Consider the following 16,647-nt stretch of genomic DNA (forward strand, 5'->3'; position numbering starts at 1 on the left):
GGTCACCTCCCTGTGTTTATTCCTAGTCACAAGGTAGAGCTGTTATGTCTCCTGGTCTTAGTAGAGTGGCCTTATGTAGTAGGTGTCCTGTGGGGTCCAGTGGCATATTCTTTCTGGTCACCAGAGCTGGGTGCTCCAGCTGTGTTCCTTGTATGGGCTGTGTGTGCCCTCCTTGGTTGCTGTTTGCATGTCAATGGAAGGGATTGACCCTTGGGGTGACTGATTTTTTTGTGAGTAGTGGTTATGACTACAGTGGAGGAGTTGTGGTGCAGGGGCTGACCTTACAGAGAAGGATTTGCTTGAGCAGTGCTCTGGTGCTTGCCGTATGGGATTGTTATCCTTGGAGGTGGCCAGGTGATGCTCTAGCTGGGTCCAAAGTTAGCCACTGGTCATGCTATCCCCAGGACCTCCTGAGAGGGAACCCCTGCAGACCAAGTTCAGCTGCAGCCTGTGCCCTGCCAAGAGCCACCTGGCATGAGCCACAAAGCAATCTGCAGATGACCATCACCCATTCCAGGCTTGGAGGTGCCCTAAGAGGCCAAGCTGTGAACGAACGCTGACTGTCAAAAGTGCCAGACTTAAGGCTGCTCAGCCAGAGGTATGGGGCACGCCAAAGCCAGATGCTGCTTGTTTTGGTTTTGTGAACCTTTGAGAGATTTTAGGAAAGTCTGTAGCATGAGTTAAGGCATGCCATTTGTATGGAAAAGCCATTTGAAATGGTTTGGGTGTGGTGAAAGTTGGGTGGTATGGGGTCTCCGAATCACCAGGGTGAGGCAAACAAATGGTGTTAGCCAGGTTGATGGAGACTCAGATATGGCAGCTGCCTGCATCTGCATGCTGGGAGGCTCAATAAAGAAACAGTGGCTCCCATCAGCTCCTCCGTCCAGGAGAACACTGCCCCTCCCGCTCTTGCCCCAAGCCAGACAATTCAGTTTCTCCCCATATGTCCCTGGTGCCTTTTGAGCTGCTGCCCTAACACTGGAGCTCAGAGAGAATGAGTCCATCAGTGTGTATATCCATGCATGAGCCCTTTGAGAGCAGCCCCTGGGACTGCAGCCGCCCTCCATCTTACTCATCCATAATCTCCCCTGGTTTTCACAACCAGAAATTATGGGGACTTCTTCTCTCTCTGGAACTGAAACCCTGAACTCTGGATCCTGGTGTGGGGCTAGGACCCCTTGCTTCTCTGGGGGGACCTCTGCAGCCTAGATATACCTCCTGATTTTTATTGGTCACACATGGATTTGGAATCAGTCCGTTCTGCATCTCTGCCCCTCCTACCAGTCTCGAGGTGGCTACTTTTGTATGTTTTTAGTTTTAGGGCTTTGGTTCAGCTAGACTTTAGGCAATTCTCAACGATGGTTGTTCTGTAGTTCAGTTGTAATTTTCACAGTGTTTACCTACTCCACCATCTGGACTGGAAATCTAAAACATCTTGTAAAATATTTGTTGCTCAGAATTCTGGAAATCTCATAAACAAATGTCCAGAAATCACCATAGAGTCATTAAGAGTAGGGTTTAAAGGTCAGTTTTGAATGAGTCATTTTTTTCCCTGTCTATGAAAGAAACTTTCACATTGGCTAGTAATCAATAAAGGACTGACCATAAATAAAAATTGACCTCCACAGCAGTGACCTTGGGAAACTACATGTGAAGCACAACATTTTCTATGTTTTATAGTAGTGAGTAAATTATGAAGAAAATATTATATTACGCCTCTTAACATAACTCCTAGTTAATCTGTGTGCAAGGAAGGGGTGGTAGATTTGGGAAATTGGGTGATCAAAAAGAATTTTTAATATAAAACCAATAAGTGAAAATTGATTCAATAGTGAGCTTCAAAAATGGAGCTGTAGGAAAAGGGGATTGTCTGAAGGGGATTGGAGTCTACTCGGGATTGAAGGCCAGATGGAAAACATGGTCCAGAAAGCAGGAAGGAATGATGAGAGGAGTGAAAAGTCTGGGAAGGGAGCATCTTACCAAGACCCCTGGTTATAAAACCACTGTCACCGCCCCAACTGTAGTACCTCCACTGTGTGTAAGGCTACACAATTTCTATTCCCACATAACTCCTCAGTGGAACAGTTGTGCCTGAGAATTGGTTGACACCCAAATTCAGTCTGTGGGAGACTAAATGTGTTTCCTGCCGACTTATGATTCATAACACTTTTTTATTTGTTTTGTGAACTGTTAATTGCCAAATTGGTTAATTACCTTGGATAATCAAGAATTTACTTTACTTACTACAGCAAAATTATAACAAATTAGAAATATTTTTCTAACATGGTTTCTTCATTTAAGGATCTAACTGCCTCCTCCATTTCTAACTCATAACCGCACATAACATAAAGCTTAACAGTTTGAAAATTTCAATTCAGATGCTGACAAGTCAATTTAATATCGTGGAAAAATAGAGCATAAAGAGAAAAATGAAAAAAGCAAAGACAAAGTACTCTAAGATATGTGAAAAAATGCTTAACATCATCCAAAATGAGAAATAGACATTTAATTTGTATTTCCCCAATCAAATCAGCAGAAATCCTAAACTTTAATAACACACTGTTGTCAGGGCTATGAGGAAACAGTCACTCTTCCATATAGAAGTGGTATTTTAAACTGATAAAACCCCTATGGATGCAAATTGGCAATATCTGTAAAAACATTATCAATTCATCAAGCCTAGATATCTCTCCTGATTTTTAATGGTCACATAGGTGTGGGATCAGTCTGTTCCAAGTCTCTGCCCCTTCTACTAGTCTCATGGTGGCTTCTTTTGCATTTCTTTAGTTGTAGGGCTTTAGTTCAGCTAGGCTTTAGGCAATTCTCAATGATGGTTATGCTGTTGACCCAGTAATTCCACTTCTAAAAATGTATCTTACAAATTTCATGTATGTGAATTTACATCTATTCATGTATATACATTGTGGTATTGTTTATAATAGCAAAATTTTGAAATCGTCCAAATGCCTGCCAATAGGTGATTTATAAAATGGAATAAAAACCCTAAGTTCTGATACAGAAAGACTTCCAAAGTATGCCAAGTGAAGAAAAGCAAAGTAAAAACAGAGTTTTTATTGATTCCTTTTGTGCACAAAAAAGTTGGAAAGATATTAAAGATCTACATGCCTTATGTGTTGTACATACTTAAATTGTGGAAGAATATGCAAGAAACTAGACAAGGTTAAGCCATTGAAGGCAAAGGTATGAGAACAGGAAAAGGGAGTCCAAATGTGAGGAAGTTTGTCATTATTAACCCTGTATTCTGGTTTTAAGCCTTAAATACCTTTTCTTTAAAAAAGAGAAAAAAAGAAAAAAGTGAATGGGCCCAATTTATCCAATACATAAATTTGAAAAACTTTACCTCTAAAATTAATTTACAGAAATAAAATGAGGGATACCAAAATCTGATTTGTGTTATTTTGATGGAATTACATTCATCCTTAATATCCCTCTGAATACAGTGGATGTCAATATATATATTGAATTGTTCGCCAAATTAAATTATCTGTTATCCCAATACTAAATAATTTAAATTAAAAAAATACTTTTGCTTTGTTGTATAAAACTTGATGCCTAGCTTTTTTCCATTTAATCCTTCAGGTCTCTACCTCCATGGTCTACCTTTGCTTTGCTACTACCACTCTCCTCACCTGCTTATAAATAAAAAAAATAATCTTCAAACCACCTTTCATCCAACTATTGCCCCCTTGTGGCCATCATGCACATCAAAACCAACTGCTATTAAAAAAATAATTCTGGTCCTATAATTGCTCTTAAAACCCTCGTATTCCATTTAAAATAATATGACATAGTTTGCAAGGCTCTGAAGGAATTCTGAAAGAATGACATGCTGTGGTCCCAGTTCCAAGTACCTCTGGCATGCAGGTTCAGTTTAGGAAGCTATTTACATAAGACTGGCTCCTTTGGCGTCCAATGAACTGGAATATGATCGTAATTAAACAATTAGGAGGCCGTCAAAAACTGTCTTATTAAATCATTGACTTTTAGGTAGTGGTATTTTATGTTCTATGATTTTCAGTTGAATAATTTAAACACATGCACAGAAACACATATAATACATGGAAAGACAACGATACTGTGTAACCTTGTCCCATGGTGACCTGTGTTCATAGACGAGATCAGAGACCTGTAGGGCAGAATATCATGTATAACACTGACTGCTAATTTATATAAGGTAGAAACATGAGCAATCGTAAAATCCTGACACTGTTTTGTTTCCCTTGACCGAGGAAAGAAAAGGCTGTTTAAAGACTCGACTACTCATAAGTCTATTTGAACTCTTTTTGCTTTTGTTAGAGTGGTTTATGATGAAAACTTGGAGCACCACAATGACAATACCTGTGTGGACCTTTGACTTGTAAAAGATAGAATTTAAAAGTTCACAGAATGCATGAAAGGCCAACCACAGTCCACTGCAAGAAAGACCAATTAGCAATCCACTGCACTATCTATCCACTGTTTATACTTTAAAAAGTTAATTGCTTATTTCTTTACCACTTGTTTCAACATTATTACAGGCTATTAGCAATCATTGATCAGACCTGTCAAAATCATTAAAGCATGCTGTAAGAAACCTTTTCCTTTTGAACCATCAAGAAATTGAAGAAAATTTCTAGTGGTTATTTCTATATTTCATTATCACCACCATACTTACTAGTGTGCAATTCAATATTTTATTGTTGACCTAATTTTAAGAGATGCATTGAGTGAAATAATTCATTCAACAATAATGAAATGTTTGAAGTCCTGGGTCTCAGGAAGTTGCTGCTTTGCAAGTGACAGTGGAAGAAGTGTGCATTCAAGAAGGAAAGCAACCCTCCCTTGGAAATCTTTTTTTGTTTGAGAACTGAAAAATATGTGCTCCTCCTACCCCCATCTTACACATGGATGTGTGGAATTTAAATATATTTTGACAAAGTGAAGAGAGCTGTCTCTGTAATATATTGATGTCAATGAGTTTTAAAACTATTTCCCTTGCAGGTTAAGAAGAAAGGCCACGAGAGGAAATGACTAAATCCTCTGTATATCTTCACTGACAGCTGATAATTAGCATGCAGCTTAGCAAAAATAATTAGTTCCCTCTTGAGAAAATTTCCGGATGAATTCTGAGTTGGTGCATCTCAGTTTAGTCTTGTTTCTTTGTCCACTCCCTCCCCCAAGTAATTCATGTTATTTTTAGAGTAGGAAGAGCTCAAGATGAGCTCCCTCCTTTAAACCGAGTCAGCACTGTCCATTATTTGCGCTGTGTTTTCTGGAGATTACCTGAGATTAGAGTTTCTTTTGTCCCCCTCTTCCTGTATGCTTTCTGATTCTTTCATGTAGGCAGTTTGAAGCAGTGCAAAGGGATAAAGAAGTTAGCCATTGCTTGGTAAATATGCCAAGTCTATGGACTATAATTTGGAGCTAAGATTACTAATAATATTATTTAAAGTGCTGGCTCAAAAACTAAAAAGAGAAAAAACAATTAAGGGGGAGGAAAGCTTCCTGCTTCAGTTTCATTTGCTTTTAATGTACATCAAACAACTTTCCATTTTGAAGCTCTATGAAGTAAAAACATTTCAGTTTCTCAAAAGTAAGATAGATGAAACTAAAAATGTCACAAATTGATAAGTCAAAGCAAAATGAAAAATTCTGCAGTTATTTGAGACAGTTCTTAAATACGAATTAAAGGTACTTAAAATTAAAATTGATATTAACCTGAATTTTTCTGTTAATGCTATTGTTATTGAATTATTTTGAATTATGTCAAACCCAATTATTGAATATTGGGAAAACCTTTCATTTTATCTTGTATGTTATTTATTTATATCAGACTCTGCAAAAATGCATTTGATTTTGGACACATGATCCTTTAGTAGACTAGGCTTTTCTTAGTTGCTTCTATAGGGAGACTATATATAATTTCATTTCACTTAATATATATATATATATATGTAATATAAGTTATAGAATCATTGTTAGTAAGTAACAAGCTTTTAATAAGTGAAATGATCTCTTTGCTCTTTGACTGTGGGGACCAAAACTGAGGATGACTAAACTGTACGAGTTCACAATGGTGATAAACACCCCATTTCACATGCATTGCTAATAGTCAACTTCTCTTATTCAAATTTTGGTATTATTAAATGAGACAATAAGTGCCAAAGCCCTTAAACAGTATGTGACGCATAACGACTCAATAAATATTAATTGTTATTACCCCCTTGAGAGTCAGGGTTGTGGGGAACAATATCAGGACATATGAGGAAATTTTGTTATATAAAACAAGGCATTTCCCCATATTTATTAGACATAATTTTGTTTTTAATAAAGGAATATGTGATCACTGGAAAAAACAATCAATAATATAGAAATGTCACAGTGGCCTCTAGAAGAGTCCCAACAGCAATATCCTGGACCTCATTTTCACTGGTTATTGTAATTTTTAAAAATACAATTTAGAGTAATGTTTTCACATTTATTTCTTAGTATACTTAACAAAGTGAATTTTTTTATGTGAATTGGTTTTTGTCTTTTATTATGACATGTTTATTTACAGAACAGAGGTGATAGTTTTTCTTTCTGTAAAATATTTTTCCAACATATTGAAAGAGCAATAATTTGTTTTTGTATCTATTCTGTAAATAAGTCATTTTTTTCAGTTTTGTCTCTAATAGTTATGTTTCCACTTCTTTTTTAAACATTTTAAAACATTTAAACTTTATCAAACGTTATTTTTTGTCTTGTTTTTATGTTTACAATATTCTTCTTACAGATAAAACATACTTCAATTACTGTAAATTTCATAAGGATGAGACAGATGTCATAAGGATGAGACAGATGAATGTCTCTCCATCACAAAAGAGAACAGAAATGGAAATATTCTTCTCTGTGCAGACAGGTTTATTCTCCAAAAGCAAATGATTTTAACAACTCAATTTTCAGGGAGAAGGCTCAAGTCAACTAATGAAAGACCCAAATTTTCATTTTTGGCAGATATTCTTCAACAGTTCATATGATTATATTGAACATCTGTAAACAGCAGGTCAACTTATTCAGCCTACTGGAAATACATACTGTAATGAATTTATGTTGTTATAGGTTTATTCATGAGTAAAGACAGACTGGATAGGTTTATGATTGATACCCCTTTCATGGTAACAGCTCCCACTCCCCAACCCCATAATTATAGGGACTGCACTATTTCCCACGTGACTTCCACATTTAACCATGGATGAATAATTGATCCCAAAGCATCCAGTCTAGAGGAAGCCAGCAATCTATGACGTGTGAACACTGGCTAACCCAGTTACATTCTTTTCCTTGAGAATTTTGAAATGAAAGATAGAAATATCATATAGTGGTGGGGTGGAAACTGGAAGGTTATACAGTTGGGGGGCTAATGTAAGCAAATGACTAAACACTTTAGAATCAGTACAGTGAAGCAGTGATATGAAGAAAAGCAAGACGCAAGAAGCAAAGATGAACTATCTCTTAGGATATAAATTACCCTGTGCTTCTGTTGCTTTTCCAATTACTGTTAGGCCTGGTTTTCTATCCTTAGATTTGCATTACCTTGATTTAATTAATCTCTGTTCATTGCAGTCATTAATGTCCTAGCTAACATGGCCACCCGTGGCCATAGTCACTTTGGTAGATTGCATTTTGATATGAATTCAGTTGGCTTGTATTAAGGGATATAATATAAGCAGAAGTATGACAATTAATAACTTATATTTTAGTGATTCTTTTTAGTGATGTTATGTATGTTCATATACTGTGTTTCCCTGAAAATAAGACCTAGCTGGACCATCAGCTCTAATGCATTTTTTTGGAGCAAAAATTAATATAAGACCCGAATATATTATATTATATTATGTTATATTATATTATATTATATTATATTATATTATATTATATTATACCACGTCTTATAGTAAAATAAGACTGGGTCTTATATTGATTTTTGCTCCAAAAGATGCATTAGAGCTGATAGTCCCGGTAGGTCTTATTTTTGGGGAAACACAGAATATACATATTCATATATCTATATATCGATAGATATATGAATATGTATCTATATATCTATATATCTATATATGTATATATAGATATATGTATATATGTATATATATGTATATATATATGTATATCTATATATCTATATATGTATATATATGGATATATATATACATATATAGATATATATACGAATTGACTCATGCAATTACAGAGCCAGAGAAATCCTGCAATTTGTTGGCTGCAAGGTAGCGAGTCAGGAAAGCTAGTGTTCATGGTTCAGTCTTAGTCTGAAGGCCTAAGAAGCAGGGAAGCTGATGATGTAAGTGTCAGTCTGAGGGCAGAAGACCCTCAGTTAGACAGAATAATGGAGTGAATTCTTCCTTCTTCCACCTTTTGTTCTACTCAGGCCCTCAACACATTGGCTGATGCCCACCCACATTGGGGAGGGCAGTGTGCTTCAGTAGTCAGTTCAAATGCTAATCTGTCATCCAGAAATATCCTCAAGACAAATCCAGAAATAATGTTTAGTCAAATATCTGAGCAACCCAGATCCAGTCAATGCCACGTAAAATTAACTATCACACCAGACAATGCTCCTAAGCAACTGATACAGGTTTTCTCTTGTATTATAATGACTTTGAATTTTAGGAAGCCTTGATATTTACTTGAACTCTATAGGATATTGGAGAATAGCTTCTCATCTTATTTTCTTTCTTCCTCCTCATCTTAACAGCCCTAGCAATATGTTAGTTTGTTCAGTTGAATATATTTGTATAAGTCATTTCAGATCCTTGGGAAGAGACAAGTTAAATAATTAAGTAAAAATAGAAAATTGGAGTTAATAATGAAACATAAATATGTATAATCTTTTAAAAAATGTTTCTTTTATAGAATACACCTGTGTCCAGTATTCTAGGTACATGCCTAAAGGACTAGTATTTACCCATAATGGATACCTTTAACCTTTTAAGACTTGAAGTCAAGGATGTTGGTGAATCACAGACAGGAAGGACAATTTCAGTCTTAGAAAAAATTAAGGATCACAATCAGGATTTTTGCCTGTGGAAATAAAGAAGGAAAATATAAACCATTGTGTTGATGTGTTTTGGTTGGTACCTTGATTCTGAAACAATGTATCTAGGGAAAAGCCTGAACTTCTTAGGAATCAGTCATTGGCGCTATTCTGTTGTATGGTGATGGTCAAAGTGGAGAGTTGCAGAGCATTCAGTGCCCTTCTCTCTTATTGTGAAAATGTTTAAAGAAAACTACAGTCTAGTCATTATATGTTTAAAAATGACTTTCGGAATGATTCTAGGAAGTGTTTTCATAAGTGAAATGAAATTTCTTGACTTATTGCCTAAGGAATGTATTTGGTATTCAATTTTATGTATCCAAACACTTGTGACACTTGGTAGCAACATTACGTGAGGCAATATGAATAAACCAAAATAAATAAGTTCCAAATTTCTTATAACTTAACAAAAGTACTCTCTGACTCTATAATTTAAATATAGGAGAAGTCAAAAATGAATATTTTGACTACTCCCCTTTAGGCAAGCTTAAATATGGGACATGTGATATTTAGATTTGTTCATTGACCACTGCCTCCATTTGTTAAGCTTCCAAAAATGCAGGTTCAGCACTGTCCTTTTGAGAGACCCTGTAAAAACATCTGTGCATTGGGTTTGTAGATTTTTTTTACAATGTTTTATCACTGCCATTTCAGAAATGCAATTTAGTCAGTTAACTAAAAATTTTGAATGTGGAAGGGTGATTATTGTGAGGAAACCTATTTAAAGAGGTTAAGTGGTTGTTCAGGGTCCCTTAGCTAATTGATGACAAAGCCAAGACCAGACCTGGCTCTCCAGATTCTCAGTCTACAGGACTTTCTTTGATGACATAAACATCTATTGTACTTTATTTAATTCTTGTTGTTTGTGTGTGTGTGGGGGTGGTGGTGGTAATTTGAGTATATTTTCATTATGATAGTGTATGTCTATAAAATAGTCATTTAATCTCCAGGCACTTGCATTTCTCCATCAATAAAATGAAAGACAATTGTTATTTAAACTGTTATACTGTGGTTGTTTACTGTTTCAGAAAAAAAATAGATAAAAGTAAAGGTCATAGGAAATGAACACTTAAAAACTGCATTTGTTGAATGCACACTTCAGTTTTTTTCCCTTTGCAGTTTCCAAACCATGTCTCCAAAGGAACATGAGTCCTTTTTTTGATCTCATGGGATAGACTTGGCCAAAAGATGGGAAGACATGTCAGAGTAAAAGTTGATGTAGCAGAATAAAATAAAATTGATGAGTTAGTAATTAGTTTTTATTATTACTGATGAAGAAATAGGAATTACCACTTTAGACTATAAGAATTATATAAGTGTAGCAGAAATTGTCAAGTGATAAAAACAAGTAGAAGTTGATGTTTCTCCATCCATGTGTATCCAGAGGTAATGAGGTCCTAATGACCTCACTGGGGAACAGGCAAGTTTATCCCAAAATTGAATTCATTCGTGGAGTGACTTCTTTATTGGCTGGGCTTTCCCTCATTCCAATTCAGACTTCTTAATATTGGCATGGACTATTCCACTACCGCAAAATTTTAGGGTAGGACCCTCATATTTGATGCCTTTCACGACTTTCTGTCTTTTCCAGCAAACTTATTTCCTGAGCAAACTTATTATACACTTTAGTGTATTTGGTAACTGTAGAGTTCAGAGATATGTTAATTCTAAATAATATGTAACCATTCTTTGATCAGTTGTATCCTTTCAAATAATAATTTCACTGTGCATAAAACTCCGGGAATTTTAGCAACCTATTGGAATAGGGGAACCTTTTCTGGACAAGGGTCCACTTAGCAGCCCTGTTGCAAAACCATAAGTGCTTATACATTAATATAATGACAAGGTGTAATGGCAGTGGATAGCTTTGATCTATATTTTTGTTATGGGATTGGATCCCTAAAATGTTCATGCCTTGCTATTTGTGAATGCATAGTAAGGAAGGAAAACAGTATGATTCTGCTTTGACAAATTTATCTTTCAGGATTCAAGAACACTTACTCTCACAATGCCTTTTTTCTTCCTCCCCAGACAAAGCATTTTATTATTCTTTCCATCTCTTCTTCAAAATCTGTTCTCAGATTCTTTATTTAGATGAATAGTCATATGACTCAGTATCACAAGTTTTACCTGTATGTGAGATACTTTGATTTTAGCAATATTAGTTATTTTAAAATAAAAATTTAACGTTAACCCTACTCTACAAAATTTTGGGCATCCACAGTTTCAAGTAGATATGTAGACAGTGAATACATTCTTAATAGGGGGAAAAAGAGATTTCATTTCTCCTTTCTCAGAAACAATGTAAGATTTGGCAAAATGCTATAAATTGGTCACATTTCATGTTGTTCCCTAGATGACAGTGTTCTAGTCACCAGTATTCCACATTCTCTGTCAGATGCATTAGGCATTGACCTTTGGAAAATGAAGTTATCTTCTAACTTGTCATTATTTCCCAAGAGGCCTCTTCAGAAATTCTTCAATATGCAGGGCTGAGTATCAGGGGCAGTATTCTCTCTCATCATCAAAGGCTCTCAGATATCATTTACCAGTCTTAAGTATTGAACTGCCATATGCGATTAAATACCTTCAACAAACAAACAAACGAATGTACACACATGAGAAGTCTGTCTGATTCTGACCTTCTAAAATTAAATGTATATTAGTCATAACAAATAGTTTGTGATTTCTGATGTAGGGATGAATGCAGAAATACAAGCCAAAAGCACATTGGTAGAAAGTAGATCACCAGTTTTATCAGTCATCCCCACTGTACTGAATGCTACCATGTGTTACCTCATTGTGTTAACAACCCTGATAGTTTCCAGACTTGGACAATTTGGTTTTGGACATGATTTTCAAATTAATTTCAAATGGAAACACTTTCTGAGTTGGTGTTCATCTGGAATTAAATGGACACACTTTGGGAATATTTATTGTGGAGCTGGGATTTTTGTTGCCCATAGAGAAGTAAATATAAAAGTCACAATAAAACGACTTTTCCACGTAGCACTTTACATTAAAGATTGTGAAGAATAGTTTTTTCTATATTTAAAAACATAGCATATTTACCTTACATATTAAGTTGAATTAAAGTTTTTAGATTTGTAGACATAAAAGATTTTAATTTGTTCACATTAAAATTTATTCTCAATTGTACTCTTTTTTAACATGATGCACACATATTTTTAATTTTTTCCAGTTTTGAGATATAGTTGATATATAACATTGTATAAGTTTGAAGTGTACCACATATTGGTTTGATATATGCTATATTACGAAATGACCCCAAGAAGTTTAGTTAGCATCTATCACAAGTTAGAATTTGTTTTCTTATGATGACAACTTTTAGGATCTTTTCTCTTAGCAACTTTCAAATATACAATACAGTATTATTAATGCATTTTGTATATTTAATCTTTTTGAGTAATGGATTTTAAAAGCTTTATGTTTCTGATAAAATGAATGTTAACTATACAGTTCCAATAGGTCTAAAAATAGAGCCATGAGAAAAGTGTTATAAAGGTATTTGTATTTTCTCTTGTGTTTAGTGTTTTTTTTTTTTTTTTGCATTTCAGAGCTCTTGGAATTAAACAGAACATCAATCTTTCATAGCCCTTTTGGATTTCTTGATCTCCATACAATGCTGCTGGATGAATATCAAGAGAGACTCTTTGTGGGAGGCAAGGATCTTGTGTATTCCCTCAGCTTGGAACAAATCAGCAATGGCTACAAAGAGGTATGGAAATATCAAACTGTACTTCAGGACAGAAAGAAAAGGGGTGAGGGAGGTATCTTCTTGCATGGGTGTTATTTGGATTATTTTTGTCATGATCTGAGTCATAATTTTTTTTTAAGTTCTTTAAATTAAGTTTATTAGGGTGACTGGTGAATAAAATTACATAGGTTTCAAGCGAACAATTCTATAATACATCATCTATATATCACATTGTGTGCTCACCACTCAGAGTCAGTCCTCCTTCCATCACATATATTTGATTCTTTCTTTATAGTGTTTGAGATATTATGGCATATAAACAATTTGATTAAAATGAGTCATAATTTTATTGAAAGTATTCATTAAAATGAAATCATCTTGAGAAAAGTTTCCAAAGCATCAAGAATATATAATATTGAACTTTCTAGCACACCGCTGATATCTGTATTCCCAGAAGACTTCTGATTGGTGTATTTGACATTCCTCTTGCATGATGGCCCTTTTCACCACACCCTGAGACCTGGGTTTGGAACATGATGATTTGCCAGCAGTTCCTCTAGGCTCTATTACTCCCAAAATCCCAGCCTGAAGAAATATGGATATGTGATCTCCATATACCTTACTCATATAGTTCTGTTGGTAATATAACTAATTCAGGTAGATTAAAGTATAATATTAAAATAGGCAAGTGCCCAACATTTTCAAGAAAAGATGAACTATGATAAAAAAGTAGTTCCTTTACAAGAAGCTGAGTACAGCATTAGGAATAGAGACAGTGGAAATGTAATGGCTGTGTGCAATGTCAGAGGGGTAGTAGATGAGAAGGGGATTGACACAGTGTGAGGGATGTAAATGATAAATGTCTAAGTATTACTTTGTTTTGTGCACCTGAAACTAATAAAAAAAAAAGAAAATTAGTTCTTACAGTCTATGATTATACAGAGTTAAATTGAGCTACATTTTTTTCAGGCCTATATCAACCATACATAAAACATGCAGAAATACTATTTAGACCATGGTATTTTTTGGCTTGAATGTATGTATTATGCAATATTTTTTCTTTATAATTTACTTATTTATTTTTATGTTTGTCAAAATGATCGATGTCCACATTTTTTAAAGTCATTTAAAGAAATTTATAATGCAAAACAGCGTACTTCCATCCCTGCCAGTTTCTAATCCCTAGAGGAAATCACTTAAAACTCTCTTGTTGTTTCTTCTGGTTCCTACCTCCATATTTCTAAATAAACTGTGTACTAAACTTTCTTGGTATCATTGATTTTACACACTATCTGTTGACTTTCTGTGAAGGAAGATAAGATTTCTTCTCTTGTAGCAGCATGAACTGGACTCTATTCCCGGGCACCACTTCAACAGCAACACCCCCAGTCATCGGTACCCCATCTCAATATAGCTCTACCACGATTTTTAGTTAAGTGATAATTAATTACTTATGTTTTTATAATTAAGAAAATAGATCACACTTCATTCTTTTTCTTTTTTCTGTTTTTCTCTTTTCTTTTTTGTCAATTTTCTTGTTTTTCCTGGGGTTAAATATTATCCCATGTTTCCATTTGCTTAGATTTTTAAATTACTTTCACTAAGTTTTGACCAAAGTCTCAACAAGAGTTTTTATTCTCTTTTAAATGTAGTAAAACACATCAATTTCCATCAGTTCCAAGTTTTTGGATTTTAAATTAGCAATATCTTTCCAGGTTCTCTTTCCAACTTGGAGTTTAGCTTCACTATCATCCTGGAGCATCCTCTCGATATCCAAACTGTATAGAACCCTTGTCTTCTTCTTTTTGGATTTAGTCTGACATTTTACTGAAACATGCCTACTAGATTCTTGAAGAAAGATCCAAAGTAAAATTTTGAGTTTTGTATGTTTGAAAATAATATTACTCAACATCACACATCATTGATAGATAATGCAAAATTCTAGAATGAAAATCATTATTTTCAGAATTTTCAGAATATTTATAGCTTTATTGTTTTCAAACTTGCAGTGCATCAACTGAGAAGTCTGATGTCTTTCTCATTTCAAAGTTTTGTATACAACTTGTTTCCTGCCATCCTATCCCCCTAACGCTAACCCCATGTGCCTCTGTATATAATTTTTTTCCTCAAATTTCTCTTAGATTTGATTTTTTTTTTTTCTTTTCAGCCACTGTGCTGGGATGAAAATGGGCCTTCTACAGGGATCCCATGCCCTTCAGCTCTGGAAAATGTTGATTATTTCTTTGATAGTTTTCCTTCTTTCCATTTTCCTCTGAACTCTCTTTTCTAGGACTCCTGTAAATCACGTTGTTTTTTTGTTTGTTTTGTTTTCAATTGTTTGCCCTTATTGCCCTTATTGCCCTTATTTATCATACAGACTTTGAATCATTTCTCCTGATTTTTGCCCATAACCACCCCTCTCATATTCTCACGAGGACTCTAGACTTCCGTCCAATTCCTAAGCATTTTCAAAGTTCCTTTCATGAATCAGCTTGCTTATTGGCTCCCTTCACATTGTACGCATTTCAATTTCAGTTTTCCTAGTGTGCAAAACCAGTCAACACTTGTCCATATGTTGTAGAACTTCCAAAATGTTGCTGATATTTCTTTGGCATCTCCACTCAAATTCTATTTGTACTTTTTGGTTTGTGTCCTTTTACTGTCATCTTAGTAGTTGCAGAATGGAGTAGAAGTACATATTGTGTTTCCCTCTGACGCTTTCCTGTTTTTCTATCATCTTTAATTCTACCGTGTTTCCCCGAAAAGAAGACTTAACCAGAAAATAAGCCCTAGCATGATTTTGTAGGGTGACGTCCCCAGAACATAAGCCCTAATGCGTCTTTTGGAGCAAAAGTTAATATAAGACCTGTTCTTATTTTTGGGGAAACACAGTATTTTCTCTGTGGTTCTCAAAAGAGATGGTTGATATATCTCTCCTTTTCTTTACACACACACACACACACACACACACACGGATATATATATCTCAGTGAGTCCTCATTTAACACAGTCAGTAGGTTCTTGTAACTGACAAGAAGAGGTATAATGAAACCAGTTTTACCATAGGCTAACACATAAATAAGAGTTAAGTTCCTACAATGTCTCATCAATATTTAAACGATACTATTTAAGTACAGGCTGTGTGTGCGTATATGTGTGTGTGTGTGTATTTGTATACGTTACACACACATACACACATCTCTAAGATTGTCTTCTTCTTCCAGTCAAATTCAATGCTATTTTTTTTTTGGCCTTTTAATTGTTTTTATTACTCAAAACAGCTTCTTTTTTTTAAATTTAGCTTTCTGACTCTGTGCTTGTACCATCAACACTTTCACAAGGATTTCTGCTCCTTGATAAGGAAAGTACACTTGATCCTGTCACGGACACATTTAGCACACGTGGATCCACCATAGGCCCTGCTGACATGTTTTTTCGTTTTAGACAACCTCATTAGTACTTTAGGTCTCACAGCACGAACTTCATGAAGTAGGCCTGGGCACATGCCACATGCAGATTTTGGTGCTTTCCCAACCTTCTTGGTATAAAGGGAAACAATTCTGTTACCAGGGGTTCCAGACAGCCTAGTTTTGTTAGAAGCTATATTGTAGAACAGCCTCCGATGATATGTCAAACACTGGACCATTCTGAATGCCTGTAGACACCGTCCGTAGAAAAATTCAATGTATTTTTCTTCTCTTCCTTGGATGGTATTTTTCCCACTAAAGGTGTTATTCACTGCATGGCTTTTCTTCTTTTTCTCTCAGATCATTTACAGGCTCTGATCTTCTGTGAAGGAATATCTAAACTAGGAATCATAAATATGGGAATCATA

The 16,647-nt window shown here is 35.1% G+C and overlaps 2 protein-coding genes across 3 annotated transcripts in view; one reads left to right on the forward strand and one right to left on the reverse strand.

Moving 5' to 3' along the window:
• The window catches only part of SEMA3E (semaphorin 3E), a 247,692-nt gene that overhangs the window by 134,009 nt on the left and 97,036 nt on the right, over positions 1–16,647 (forward strand). For both annotated transcript variants that reach the window (XM_033088911.1, XM_033088912.1), the window contains one exon: positions 12,673–12,833. In XM_033088911.1, coding sequence (XP_032944802.1) covers positions 12,673–12,833 — 161 coding nt within the window. The remainder of the gene's footprint in view (positions 1–12,672; positions 12,834–16,647) is intronic.
• LOC117012553 (60S ribosomal protein L34-like) lies at positions 16,147–16,458 on the reverse strand. The gene has a single exon (XM_033088913.1). It carries the CDS (start codon positions 16,456–16,458, stop codon positions 16,147–16,149), a length of 312 nt encoding a protein of 103 aa, XP_032944804.1.

This window comes from Rhinolophus ferrumequinum, chromosome 20, assembly GCF_004115265.2.
Source record: "Rhinolophus ferrumequinum isolate MPI-CBG mRhiFer1 chromosome 20, mRhiFer1_v1.p, whole genome shotgun sequence".
NCBI classification, from domain to species: Eukaryota; Metazoa; Chordata; class Mammalia; order Chiroptera; family Rhinolophidae; genus Rhinolophus; species Rhinolophus ferrumequinum.